The sequence below is a fragment of the Candoia aspera genome, chromosome 7, assembly GCF_035149785.1.
Source record: "Candoia aspera isolate rCanAsp1 chromosome 7, rCanAsp1.hap2, whole genome shotgun sequence".
NCBI lineage: Eukaryota > Metazoa > Chordata > Lepidosauria > Squamata > Boidae > Candoia > Candoia aspera.
Genome location: NC_086159.1, coordinates 69,873,714 through 69,888,438, shown reverse-complemented (window position 1 = coordinate 69,888,438; position 14,725 = coordinate 69,873,714). Strand labels below are relative to the sequence as shown.

The window sequence follows — 14,725 nt, the reverse complement described above, 5'->3', positions numbered from 1 at the left end:
CAAAACACTTTCTCCAAGTATCACAGAGCTATTATGAGCTCCAAATTTATTTCGTTCCTATCATCACTGTGGGAGAAGAAGCCAACACAGAGAACTATAGAAAGTCAAATGAACTGTGAAATAATGATGAAAAAAGTCTTAGGAATTTAGCATAATGCCTTTATAAAACATGTGGTAAAATTTTCCCAAGTCAACACAAAATAAGAATTTTTAGATGATTCTGCGCTGGTGTTTACTTGGTTTAGTATAGAGATATCCAAGGGCTTAATCTCTTATTTGCTCAGTAGCTAAGTAGTTTTTTGTAATTTATTCCCTCTTGGGAATTACTTCCCTATTTCTGCAAAGAGAGGCATAAAAATAAGAACATTGTGCTGTGGTTTATGCTCTGAATTGTGAGAATGTCTAGCAGTACTATGCTGAATGAAGCTGAGATTAGGGTACAATGGAAGACAGCCATTCACTGTTACTAAGGATGTGGTCTTGGATACCTCTGTCCACCAAATCAGAAAGCATCTACACAATCAACGCAACCTTCTGTTCTCTGGCATGAAAGGTATCCCAGTGGGACACAGCAAACAGTGTGACCTCCTGACTGGGCTAAGGGTACTATGAAGGAAGATCTATATGCTGTAGCACTTTCCCCACCTCTGTGCCTCAAGAGATGCGTGACTACCAAGTGATGATACTAGCCAAGAAGGAAGCAGCTCTACTGTTTTCTGTCATCTGTTGAGGTGACTGCTTTGGAGGAGTTCTGGGATTTTAGGAGGGAATGAATTTTGTGGTGTTGCCAACACTACAGGCAATATTGATATTGATCAATAATTTGGCATGGAAAAACACCTAAGTATAGGTCCTGTCTTTTTGCCTGAAATGAGCTGCCTACATGGTAGGAATCTCCACAAAAATTGGTGAGGATGCTTCTGCTGAACCAAAGGCTGCCTAGTAATAGGACCCACAGCCTCCAACCGGGGCTGCAGGCCCATCCCAAAAACATAGGTTTTCTGGGTGGATTGAGCAACTGTCTCTTCTTATTCAGGATAATTATCCTGATCTGCTGTGCATTCTTCTTTGTAGATCTATCAATACACACTGCCCTGTCTGTAACGTATGAAGCAGAAGGGGAGAAACAAAGGAGGAATCAAGCAAGTTTTTTTTAAAAAAATAATAATAAAGTGATTTGTTATTATTACAAGTTAAGGTGGGGGAGGAGAAAAGAGCACCCCCTTATGGGAAAAAAAAAGACCTGAAGAAAGGTTCCAAAGGACAAAGAGCAATTTTGTATTTTCTCTAAGCAAGACAGCGAAAAGGGGGGACAATCTTCCAAGGAGAGAAGTGTGTGTGTTGGTATATATAAAAACCTAACTTAGATAACGTCCTGCTTTTCGGCAAGTAGGAGTTAACCCCATCAGATGCCTCCTCACTAAATACAGAAAGAAATTTGTGCCATCAGTTTTATGGAGCCAGGGTTCATTGACAACACATTTATAATCAAATAGATGCTGTATTTGCAAAAGTTGAGAGTTTAAACTGAAAGTTTTCAATCCAATTTGGTAGTGAACTATGCTTCAGTTTACACACGCAAAAACATCTATCACACCCCCGAGCCAGTAATCATTTTGTTACACTTCTTCACACCATGTATTTTGACAAACAGATTCATCCGCATAACTTTCTCATCCCTGGATTGAATCACTCAGATTTCAAATTCCTTCTTCTTTTCCTGAACAAAGAGAATTTTCTCCTGTTCTCTCTTCTAAGCACACAGAAGCATTTTTAGCAGATAAAGCTCTGTAGGGCCTCCAGAAAACGTACAACTCTTCAATTAAATGACATTTAAATTCTAGCAGACGTGGCTACTGCAATAAAGTGTGGACAGCTCCAATTTTTAGAGATGCCATTCTGCAGAGAAAGTTGCTTCTTGTGCAACGTTAGGAATGAATTTTGTAATTTCACCCTGGTCTGATTTATTTTTACATGACAAAATATTAATAATTACCTGTTTTTCTACTGCAGCCTTTCCTTCGTCCCTTGTTGTGGATGTAAGTGCTTCATTCAAGCACTGCAGACTAAAAATAAATTATTGAACGATATTTCAGATCTAGCAGAAAGCTGAAGGTCAAAAAACATAGAGCGGAGGTCAGGACTGCGTACCTTGCCAACTCCAGGCGATCACAAAGTTTTTCTACTTCTTCCATCATCTTAACACTTTCTGCCTCATTGTCAGAAAAATAATTCCAGTTCTGAAAGTAGACCACCATATGCTTTATCTTCAGATTTCAGGGGGAAAAAAATTACATACAACCAACATACAAGGTGTTTGACTGGAGCAGGTATGGCCATGCTATAACACTGCCACTAAAACAGAGGAGTTTCATAAGTTCACAAAGAACGGCTCATCCTTTACTTTGAGATCAAACAGTTAAAATAGCAACTCATAAGATGAACAATAGAAATAATTTAACACTGAGTTCATTTATTGCGTTCATATCCAGTCATATTCCTGAGAGCTCGAGGTTACTTACATGGGGTTCTCCCCTAATTTTATTCCATCAACTCTTTCAGATAGGTTGGGAAGGGCTACTCAAGGTCATCCAATGAATAACTGAAGCAGAGTCTCCCCTGTCTACTGTTCTTAGTTACAAGACAACTTTGTCTCTTAAAGTCATTCTTCCCTAAGAATGCTATTTATATTGTTATTTTCTTTCTTGCAGACCCTAAGGCTGCTTACAAAAAGCAGATAAAAGGCACAAAGCACTTACAGTTCTGAAACTATAATTAATTAACTAAACCAACGAAGTACATTCTAAAGCATTTTTAAAAATCAAGAGATTAAAAAAAAACCCCACCACAGATTTCAAAATAAAGTTGCTTGCAGAAGAGCGTTTTAACAGAAAATAAAGTTGTGAGTCAAATAGGCAAAAAGCTGGATCTTAACTGAAAAGTGACAAATACAAATGTTATATCCCGCTTCCATCCCAGGATTAAGAACAGCAGCATATGATATTTTGGATGAATCTGCTGGATTTTGGACTCGGAGTGCTTGACTGAAAATAAGATTTGACATGAACAATAGCTGTGTACCTTGCAGGTTGTTCGCAGTTTTTGTCTTTCCTTTTTGATGGCTTTCTTCTGTATATCCTTCTCTTTCTTCATCAGCAGGGTCTGTTGCCTAATTTCTTCCTCTTCCTTCTCCTTGGCTAATCGTGCCATTTCTAATTCTGCTTGCTTTTGCTGAGATAGAAGAAAACGCTGGGGTCACCTTCTCTACGTTAAAATCACAGGATGCCTCAACAACTCAGTGGGGAATAAAACCAGTATCCAGTCTGAAAATCTCAGGCTCTCTCCTTCTAGCAAGGTTGCTAAGAATGTATGCTCATCAAGATTAGATGGCCACTGACCTGAAGCATCTTAAAAGCCCTAACCCTTCTTACTCCGCAGTAGCCGATAAACTAGAAGAGATCAATTAGTCACAACATTCTAAGAATCAAGTATATTCCACAGAAGCTTTAGGCATAAAGGGACTTTAATATCGTTTATTATTTGATTTTTGTCCCCTTTCAGGATGGTATATATAATGCTTCCTCCTCCGAAGCTAATCTCATCAAATCACTTTATGGTGATCAATGACCAGATCAACCCGTCTTCCTTTATTCCCTACCAACAATAACCCCTTTAAAGTAAATTAAGCTGAGTGGTAGTGACTGGTTTAAAGTAATCTCGTGAGCTTTCATGGATGTGAATCAAGGTCTCTAGTCGTAGTCCAAGCCTTTAGCTGTTCTACCATGTTGGTTCTGTGCCACACATTGCTATAAAAACAAATCAGGCTTAAAATGGGTCTTTTATACTCAACACTCTACCTTTCTTAAAATAAATAATAAACTAAACATACAGATATAATTACTAGATTACATGAAACAGTATACTTCAGCTACTTGGGCTAAATTTAAGTATTTTATTGTGTGCAAACCACAAATTTTAAACTGTTATAGCCACAAGTATGCCAATGCAAAATATCTGATGGGTTAGATCCTGACTTAGATATACTTTAAAATATACACAATGGATTTCATAGGAGCATTCTAATTACAACTAAGCCTGGACACAGCCATGGCTGGATTTGCACATGGTGCTATGCCAATGGTTCCAAATCCAAAATCCAGAAATCACTAGTGAGCTGGGAGGGATGAGCAGGTTGTTTTGGAGGCAAAATAAAAAACAAGAAATGCCAAAAGTTTGGGAGATCCTCAAATCTCTCAGTATTTTGACTTGAACACCCCCTAAATTGCACGAACATCACAACCTTGCAGTATCTGGAAAGCTTGTGCCATTTCACCCATTTTATTTTATTTTTTAAACTAGTAATTCTTTCTTTAACTTAGAGGTCCTGCAGACATCACATGTATTCTGGTGCCTCCAAGTTGCATTGTTGAATCTTATTTTATGTGCTGAACCAAAATATGCTTTGATTGGTTGACTCTACTTCTTGAATAATCCTAGTCATGAATTTGTAAACCAGCATTTATCATTTAGCATGTTGCATGCATGCCACAAATCATAGCTTGCTGCAACGTGTGAACCAGATCACTGTATCATTAAACTACTAAAAACCCAAGGTTCTATGCATATACTTATGATATCTTAAATTAACTCAGCTTCATGTATAGTTTAGAACTTACTTTTTCTCTTTCTTCTTGTTCTTTTCGTTTGGCTTCTACCTTTGCTTTCTTTTCTGCTTCTTTCTTTGCCCTTTCTTCTTCTTTGAACTTTTTTATTCTGGGATCACAGCTGTATGCAGTATCTTGGAACAGAAAGAAAATGCATATATATAGGGGTCACACAAGAGATGGTGTTTAATAATCAGCTGCCCTGAGAAAGCAGAGTTCATACTTACCAACTAATGTCCTTATTCTGTTCATCTCTTCTTTTTTCCTTAATAATCTACCAGCTCTATTTTGTTTTTCAATCCATCTTCTCTCATCTCGACTGCACAGAAAGACATAAGAAAGCTTGGTTCAGTTCAGATACTCCCAAAAATAAAATCAATTCTGGAAATGTTATAAGCTGAAAAAGACATTTACAAAATAAGCCATGGTCCTTCAATGTTCCTAAGCCATCGCATTCAATAGTGCTTAAATCAACTAGTTCTGCAGTGATTTTTTTTATTTACAAAGTTCAGAATAGTCAGCACATATTCTTTCAGAAAATCTCTTTTCCTTCTTTTCTAAAAACATTTTTAAATACAAACCATGAAGGATAAAAGATATATAAAGAGAACAAAATAGTAAAGTACAATTAGTAAAATACAAGTAGATAAACATGGTCTAAAATCTCATGGAAATGGCAGTTTTTCGATATAACCATAATTAGTTATAGAGTTATGAAATGTGTTATATCACTTTTTAAAGGAAACTGTTTGCAACAGGAAAGTTGTATCTTTTGATAAAACTCAGTATTGCACAAAAATCATACTTGCATACACTGGTACATAGACACTTGTGGTTTATCACTCAGTTGCATGCTTTGCCTGAACAGGCTCTGAACTTCCTGCACAACTACACGCAAAAGTTACCGCCCTTCCCACCCTAATCACACTTTTCCGTGTGCAGCTAGGTATATCCTTCTGATAAACAGACACAGTTCTAATTTGCTTCCCCCCCCCCCCATTTTTAGCTGGACAATACTGGAAACCAGCAGAGGCACAAAGCTATTCTTCGATCTTTCCTTAGTATAGCTAGTTCTGTCATACTTATCTAGTGAAGCTAAACAATTAATCTTTTTTTCTAAGTTAATTCAAAACTTGCTTCCTAGTTCAATACTGGCCATCTTCAACTGTCTGAGGTGCTCCATTCCATACAGAACCCCCGTTAGAGTCCTAAGAGTGGGGCAGAGACATTTGTTGTGCTGCTTTAATCAACTTTATTGAGAGAATTAATCTGTAGTCCACATTTTTATCTTAACTAAAGATAAATCAATCTGGTCACACTGTGGTCACACTGTGGTTAAGCAGTTGGGCAAGAACCAGAATTATCCAGGTTCAGGTTTCTTCCATGCCAGCAGCTCTCTGGGTGCCTTTGGGCCAGCCCCTCACTCTTAGCCCAACCATCCTCACGGAGTTGTTGGAATGGGTTAAAATTGGGAAGAGGGAATGCTATCCTTGAAATATGGAAGGAAAGATAGGACACAAATCAAACTTACAACATTGATAATAAAAATATTAGAAAAATGATATTAGAAATGATAATATGTATTTGGGAGGGGGGATTTCAAGTCAGCCTTGACTCCTGGAGAATGCCTGAACTAGTCTCTGCAGTTTTCTTGGCAAGATTTCGGAAGTGGTTTGCCCTTGTCTTCTTCTTCCGAGGGCCGAGAGAGAGTGACTTGCCCAAGGTCACCCAGCTGGCTTTGCGCCTACGGCAGGACTAGAACTCACCATCTCCCAGTTTCTAGCATGGTGCTTTAACCACTACACCAAACTGGCTCTCTGTAAGATGATGATGATGTGATGACGCTACTGTGAGCCAGTTTGATCTAGTAATTAAGGACTAAGAGTGGAGAAAGACGAGTTCCAGTCCTCCTTAAGCATCGGACCAGTCTCTGTCTCTCAGCGCTAGGAAGACGATGACAGTGGCAGACCACTTCTGAAAATGTTGCGTAGAAAACTGCATGGACTTGTGCATGTAGCTGCCAAGAGCCAAGACTGACTCAAAGGCACTAATAATAACAACAAAACAGTAACGTATTTTATATTATTATAATAATATTCAACAGCACAGGTTTATTATTTAATTTCCATAAATCCAGACTTATTCCTAGATAAGGCTTCAATCCTCTTCACAGCTATGTACGCATGAGTATTTTCTACTGAATTCAAAGGGATTTATTTCTGAGGAGACAAGTCTGTAAACTCTTCAAATGTTAACACCAAGTATAATGTGTGAACTTATCTTTTTAATATATTAATCATTCCTTCTGAAACACCCTTTCATTTACACACCATTCTGCTTTCTCTTTTTCTTCTTCGTCCAAGTAAGAAAATTCTCGCCAAGAATCAAAATTATACCTATTGCAGTAACATCAACAGAGAAAGTAATTAAATACTGGAAAAAATAACAGCTCTTTAATATAATTTACAAGACTTTTTAATAGTCCATATTATTAATATGAGAATTCAGCAAAAATTATATTTAATAACATAGTCCAACCAGATAAGAAAGCATTAAAATATCACTTTCATTCTTCTGATTCCTGCAATATGAAAACACCATATCCAGCTTTTACTCTGGACATTAGAAGCACAGGGGAAGAGTCATGGCTACATCATAAAACATGCAGAGTAATATTCTTTACTGTCACATATATTTTCTTCCTTTAACACATATTTTACATACCAGACTAAACACAGCATGAATCAGGCCTAACTATGATATATTTAGGTACATCCATTGATTGTAAAAAATAAAAGCTTGCTTCCCAAAGACATAACCATAAACCAAAGACTTGATACCACACCTATGTAGTAGATCAGTGTTTCTCAACCTCAGCAGCTTTAACGTGTGTTCATTTCAACTTCCAGAATTTCCCGGCCAGCATGCTGGTTGGAGAATTCTGGGAGTTGAAGTCCACACATCTTAAAGTTGCTGAGGTTGAGAAACATTGTAGTAGACCAACATTTGGTCTACTAGAAACCAGGCTAGAAACCAGGAGACTGCGAGTTCTAGTCCTGCCTTAGGCATGAAAGCCGGCTGGGTGACCTTGGGCCAGTCGCTCTCTCTCAGCCCAACCCACCTCACAGGGTTGTTGTTGTGGGGAAAATAGAGGAATGAGTATTAGGTATGTTCGCCGCCTTGAGTTATTTCTAAAATTAATAAAGGCGGGACAGAAATTACATTACATTACATTAGGTCTATGCTCTGAAATTTGAAACTCAGTTACTTATATTTATGGTAGTTTATTTTAGGAAAGATGAGGAAAAAACAGAAATGAAACAGGCTACAGACTACAATATTTTATCACATCATATTTATATGGATTTACTTCTACTAATAACAGTTCCACATTTTCCTAAAAATTTTATCTGTATGATCCTGACAGAAAGAGGCAGAATTAGTTTACTTACCAGAATGAATAAAAGGCATCCACCTCATCAAAGGATGAGTTCATGTCCCCAATCTTAGGTACATTTTTCTTATTTGACCATCTGTAGCAAGTTAGCAAATAAACAAACATTTTTGCAGGAACCATATCCCCAGCATTGTTTTAATCTTCACATCTAAACCTCTGCATTTTCTATTTTTTTGGGGGGGGATTTCAAATTCAGAAAAAAATAAACTAGTGGTCTAATATGATGCCTTGAGCAATTAAATTCTTAACATGAAACAGAACAATTGCAACATGAGCAGCACCTTGGTCCAATGTGTTACCATGCTGCCTCAAGAAATTATGCCTAATTATAATTTCTAGGAGCAATGTAATATTTAAGTGAAGACATCTGGAGTGGAACTTATCCAAGCTTAGAAACCACATTTTATTTTGGCACAGCTCTGCCATGAGAAAGGCAGAGAAAGCAATCTGTGCATCATTCTGAAAACGGGACAATCTATAGTGCCATCTTTTGTAGGAAGCAAGTCTCAAGGTTTTTGGTATCCACAATCCAGGCAAAGCAATGAAACTGCTCCAGCTGTCATCCAGATATGCCACATGCAGAGGTAGGCAAATTTGTTTAAATTCACCAATCTGGCAATCTGTGCACACAACAGTAAGAACTTGACTGTTCTGTTTTTCATCACCCTTAAGCAGACACTCAAGGAAATCCAATGATGGACTGAAAGCATTTGAAAAGCAAAGACACAATAAAACCTGGGAAGTGGGGTGGGATCTCTGACAGTCTAAAACAAAGCTTACCTGGCATTTCTTTCAAAAACTGGAGAAAAAACTTCAAAGAAGTTTTCCTTTCCTTCACTTTTAGAAGGAACTGCATTATCAAAAGTAGGATCTATGCTGTTAAATGCTCTTCTTTTCATAGGATCTGATAAAATTTCATAGGCTGAAAGATGAAATCACACAGCTCTAACTTATTAAATGGGACAGAAAAGCGTTTCAGTAAATGGGGTGAAAATGGAATTCAATTTCTCATTTAACTTATGGACAAGTAACTTCTGACCTTTTAAAGAAAATGGTTAAACTAGAAACAATAGGATAAAATTAATACCCATGTTAATTCACCAGGAACAGGTATTTCGGAACTAATACAGAACTAATAACAATTTCACCAGCAATTAATCAGTGGGAGCAGAGGAGGAATTTTACTGCCAAGGCAGTATAGTTTTCATCTCCAGAAAAATAGAATATTATTTTGTTTATATTGTATCAAGGAGAATGTTCGGAATGAATGCTGCACTTGGCTGCCATGTTCCTGCTGTTTCTTTGGGGACATAGCGGCACAATAAAACGTTTGTGTGTGTGTGTGTGCACGTGCTCAGAGGGATTAAATATAGTGGGCTTTGGGGGTAGAATCAATCAACTGGAGAACTGGGAGGAAATAAGGAAACATAGCTCAGCTGCTTAGAGCAAAACAATAAAGTCAAAATGAAAGCAGGAAGTACAGACAGTGAAAATTATCTATAGTGGCTATTCATAAGACAGAGGTTGGGCATGAAAACTGATCAGCTGATTAGCATATATACTTTTACTTTACTTTTATTACAGTCTTTGACCAGCCAATTAGCACATATAATGTGATAAGACACTTAATTTCTATTTAGTGTTAAATTTGCTAGTTCTTACCTTTTGTAATACAGGTAAAATAATCATTGTCACCTTCACCTATTTGTTCTCCTGCTGCTTTTCGTTTGTCAGGATGGTGCTTCAAAACCATGGCTTTATCTATGGATTAAGGAAAATAAAATCAAATATAATCCATTACACATTATCTCAGCCTACCTTTCAAACAGGGAAAAGTGAGCAAATATTGATATTTTGCATTTTGGCAGAAGCACTCCAGAATGTTAATTGTCCTACTGTATATATCTGGATATAGCTATCTTTAAAGAAGTAGAGAAATGTAGAATTATCCACACTAGGACGCCATTTGATTAATTTTTCTAAAGTAAAGCAAACTACAGTAAAATAAAATACATGTTTCATTTAAGATATTAACACCTTTTTATGTTTTTGAGGAGTAGTGAAAACATGGGGACATCTGAGGACAAGTGAAGACCAGTAAACCCCAAATGGTGATGCATGAATTTTGTTGTAATTTCTTGTTATTAATCCATTTTTTTTTGTTAATGTTAACTCTATTTCTGTCGCTCTATTATAAACTGCTCAGAATTTTTGGAAATCCAGCAGCCTAAAAACCAAAGTAAATAAGTAAAAAACAAGCTACACATATTAAGTAAAATTCTTACTATTAATGACTGGTTATATTCTAATACCTGGTCAAAGTAAAACTACATCAAAAAATTTTGGAATTGAGATGACATTATAAATCACCTCTAGAAGGAGTTAAGATTATTTTTAAGTAAACACATTTTATTTTGGACTCTATATAGCCCCAAATTTGGGAATGCAATACAATAATAATTTTTATGATCTCTAGGTTTTGAACAAAAATGCAAATATACAGTACCAAAAGAGTGAGAGGCATCTCATGAAAGTTACAACTGGATTCATTATAGGCACAGGTATGATTTCTGTATTCTTTATGGTCACAATATGAGCAACAAGCTTTAATGTCAGATGTTTTATATTAAATTCAAGCCACTATAAAATACATTTTACTGTTTTTCTCTAATGTTATGTTAGCTCTTCTGACTCCTCCATCACCAAAGTTCTAAAATATTATTTCCCAGCATAAGTCTTTTAAGCTAAGAACAGAATCTTACAGCTCAGCTTAGCACTGATGTCACTCCAGTCAGGTACAGATCTAACCTTGATGAGGAGGGTAAGACCAGCGGAAGGAAGGAGATTAAATTGTTCCCTTTTAACAGTGCTAGGACTCTCACACTGCAGCCCATGAGTGACTGTGACAAGGCAAACAATTCAGCTTTGGGAGGAGGAGTTTTATTGTTTTAGCATCTTCCAGAACAGGACACAATTGCTCATATAGGGTAACCATTTTCAGTACAGGAATGAAATGAACTTACGGGCTGCTTTGATTTGTTTCTGGGAGGCCTTATATCTTAAATGTCCTAGTCCAAGGACTGAATAGTGATCCTGATTCTGGGAGGGTGAAAAAAAAATGCAAATATTTATAGCAACCCAGGGTTAATAACAACTGCCCACAGAAACTGTCAAATGAAAATAATGTATTTTTTTCCCTTGTAGTCTCTCCCTTGTCTGGCTGTCTATCTTGCCACTACAGAACAAAATGACATAAGCATTTTGCTTATGTCAACAGATCACAGGCTCCCAACTTCAGATTGTAAGTAGTATTGATCTTACTAGAACTCTAAGAACATGAATAGGGGAGTGCAGACATGCAGTTTATATAGTCCTCTGTTCTTTGCTTCTCAAACATGAGACAACTACCACAACAGAAGTGTTGGGGCAACCCTCCCCAACTTGACTCCTTCCAGATGTTCTGAACTACAGTTTGCATCATCCTTAATTTTTGGAATGCTGACCGGAGATGAGTGACTTGTTACCTAAAATACTTACGGAGCATTCAAGTACAGCCCAATATTAATCTCAGAAAAAGACCTAATATAAAATGGCACCAGACAATACAGAAAATCTTTAAATGATTCTAGGAACACCTTCTCAGAAATAATTATCACTGTAAGGCCTAATGACTAATTACCATAGATTTCATTCCCATATAATTGGGCACAAAATAACTACCTTAATCCCCCCCAAATTTTCTCTGCAAATATCACTTCTAGTATGTCAGACACCCAATGTGACCTCTGTATTATTATATAAATATTTCATTTCTGAATATATTTGCTCAAAATGTTTTTGAATATTGATATGCTAAAGCAGACAATACTTTTAAAGAGTCTTCAAGAAGTCAGGGAACAAAAGGTGAATCTATTTGTCACACAGCTTAAAACTATTTGGAAGAATGGCGTTTATACCAGCCGTCATGAAACTCCTATTAAACTGTGAATGTGCATAATTATGCAACATTATAATATACCTTCCAGTCCTTTGGATCAAGAGTTTTTAACATGGGAAATTCTTCTATTTGTAATTCTTCATCTCCTGACTCTTCAGAGAGCTCTTTCTCATCTTCCAGCTCTTGGAAAGAGGCAGAAACATGTATGGTTCTCCTCTTCACAAATGCTTCAAACCATCTTCCCACAGGCTCAACTTGGCAGAGTACAGAAGCTGCGAATACAAGCATTAGAACAACTTAAGGAAGGCTCTTCCCCAATCTGAAATTTAAGTTTCCCTTACCTTGGATGTCCTTATTCACAAGTGTTTATTTGTTTGTTTGTTTGTTTGTTTATTTATTTTATTAATCAAATTTATCACCGCCCATCTCCCAAAAGGGACTCTGGGCGGTTTATTTAGTCAAAGGTAAATGTGTGATGTATCTCATTGATTCTCTAACTGCATCTGGCAATCTCATCCATGAGCACACAGATATCCTGTAACTGAACTGCAGTAATTAAAGCTGAAAAAGCCAGTTTGGTACACTGGTTAAAGGTGATAGACTAGGAATGGGGAGACCCAAGTTCTAGTCCTCTCGTATGCACAAAAGCCAGTGGGCAACTTTGGACTACTCGCTTTCTTTCAGCCCTAGACTGAGAAGTTGAAAAGCATCCCAGAATAAGTTATTGCCAAACCATTTCCAACAACGCTGTCAAGAAAACTGCATGGATCTGTCCATGTAGTTACCATGAGTCAATATTGAAATAATGGACACATACAACAACAGTTAAAACTGAGTTCAGCCAATATAACTGATAAACCAGAAAAGTAACAGCCAGAAAAGTGTATCATTTTGGTAGTGGAGTCTGTGACCAAGAAAAAAAATCTATATAAAAATAAACATTCCTAAGCAGAAGTTCCTTAGCAATGAGTAAAACTCATTTCCTGAAAATACTTAAGTTTATTTTAATCCGAGATCCCGATTCATTTTAATGATTTATCTGAGCAACAATAGATGTCTGCAGAATTATAGCATGAAACAAAGCCATTTCTCCATGGCAGATGAAAAATCCATTCTGTCTCTTTCTTTCTAAAATACAGCAACTGCCACCATCACCACCATCACTAGTGCTAGTAAGTTATCATGCATATCAAGTGTCTTATTTAAAAGTGGTCTACAAACACAACCTGATCTTCTGTTCCTTCTGATAAGTTATTGTAAAATGTGACAACTTGAAAGACTGATTTATGTCAAACAACAGAAATGTGCACAGATAATAAAAGCTTTTAACTGGAGCAAATATATACAGATAGTTTTCTGCTCCTGTTTAGTTTTTATGAGTAAAGTTGGGGAGAATGTAACAGCAGTGAGAGGGAAGCTTGCAAGGCACCCTTGCATTTAACAACTTCCCTGGTGACCAGCTGCAACTAGAAACTCCATGCAGTTAATAAATGCATTGCTGGAAGAGCATCTCTCTCGACCTTACTGTATCAGTCCACTTGGTTTTTGAGTTAGCAATGGAATAAGAAAGCTTGCTTCTAAAGTTCATTGTTCCCCACAGCCTGCTAGGTGGAAAGCACATTTTAAAAAATATATATTCAAAAAATTAGGTTATGCATTTCAATATTGGATGTGACAAAGGAGGCCTTAACTCCCTCCAAATTCAATGAAGAAATGCAGCAGGCTGATCTGTTATAGAACTAGGGAAAACGTAGCATCTCAGGAACTTTTGGAGCCTGTTGACAAACCTGATTTAGTGTATATATTTGATCAGTTTAGTGTATATATTTGATCAGTTTGATCATATATTTGATCATGACACAACTAATAAATTTACAGGACTAAAAAAGCTGCTTCTGTGAAAGCTGTAAAGATGCCCTTCTAGAGAAAGAACAGAGTTACTTGTTCTCTTATTGCCTAAAGAGACGCAATCATTATAAACACCTTAGTCAACCCACGCTGTTGTTCTGTTCCTGACATTAAAGAAAGTGTGAGTTTTTTGCTCCTTTCTCTCCATCCCAGATGTTTCAAGGGCCAAACATGGTAAGCAAGCTCCAGGCTCCTCACCTACTCATTTCCAATCTACTGACAGTCTCGGGATTTCCTAATGGTCTCCTATCCACCTCCAGACAAGGTCAGCCAAGCGCTGCGCTCCTGCTGAAGCACCGAAAGCCATAATTCAACAGGGGCAGCTTTTCCTAGCAAGGGGCCACAAGAAAAGGGGAATCTTTCCCCCTCCTCGCCAGAAGGAGAGGCGCGGGCAGCCCCAGGGACTCCTGCCGGGAAGAGCAGATGCTGCCCAAAGGCCCCGCTTCCCAGTCAGCCCCCTCTCCTGCTCGCCCTCCCGGGGCCAAGGCTGCGCGGAGCATCGCCGGCTCCACCCAGGGTTTCCCCGGCTGGCCAACTGGCCAACCCTGCCTGGGCGTCTCCCGCCCCGGGCTCCAGGAGCGACCGGCTCGGGAAGTCGGCACGTACCGGCGGACAAGGCTCTGGTGACCGCGGTGGCCTGGCCCTCGGGAGCCCCGCGCAGCATCTTGCCCGGCGTCGGCGCTGGCTGGGCCGATCGGGACCGCGCGCTCCCGCCCCTCGGCCCTGCTCGTGGGTTGCCAGGTGCCGGCGCGTGGAAGG

General features: G+C 38.1%; 1 protein-coding gene across 4 annotated transcripts in view; it reads right to left on the bottom strand.

Annotated features, from left to right (window-relative positions):
- Window positions 1–14,725, bottom strand: part of DNAJC2 (DnaJ heat shock protein family (Hsp40) member C2) — a 19,672-nt gene extending 4,947 nt beyond the window's left edge. For 2 of the 4 annotated variants that reach the window (XM_063308051.1, XM_063308050.1), the window contains exons 1-12: window positions 14,573–14,725; window positions 12,140–12,330; window positions 11,145–11,220; window positions 9,784–9,882; window positions 8,902–9,043; window positions 8,117–8,197; window positions 6,995–7,060; window positions 4,892–4,983; window positions 4,677–4,798; window positions 3,082–3,231; window positions 2,152–2,240; window positions 1,997–2,066 (exon numbers count right to left, since the gene is read on the bottom strand). In XM_063308051.1, coding sequence (XP_063164121.1) covers window positions 1,997–2,066; window positions 2,152–2,240; window positions 3,082–3,231; window positions 4,677–4,798; window positions 4,892–4,983; window positions 6,995–7,060; window positions 8,117–8,197; window positions 8,902–9,043; window positions 9,784–9,882; window positions 11,145–11,220; window positions 12,140–12,330; window positions 14,573–14,630 — 1,236 coding nt within the window. In that variant the 5' untranslated portion in view covers window positions 14,631–14,725. The remainder of the gene's footprint in view (window positions 1–1,996; window positions 2,067–2,151; window positions 2,241–3,081; window positions 3,232–4,676; window positions 4,799–4,891; window positions 4,984–6,994; window positions 7,061–8,116; window positions 8,198–8,901; window positions 9,044–9,783; window positions 9,883–11,144; window positions 11,221–12,139; window positions 12,331–14,572) is intronic. The other 2 variants (XM_063308048.1, XM_063308049.1) reach the window with 1 other exon arrangement.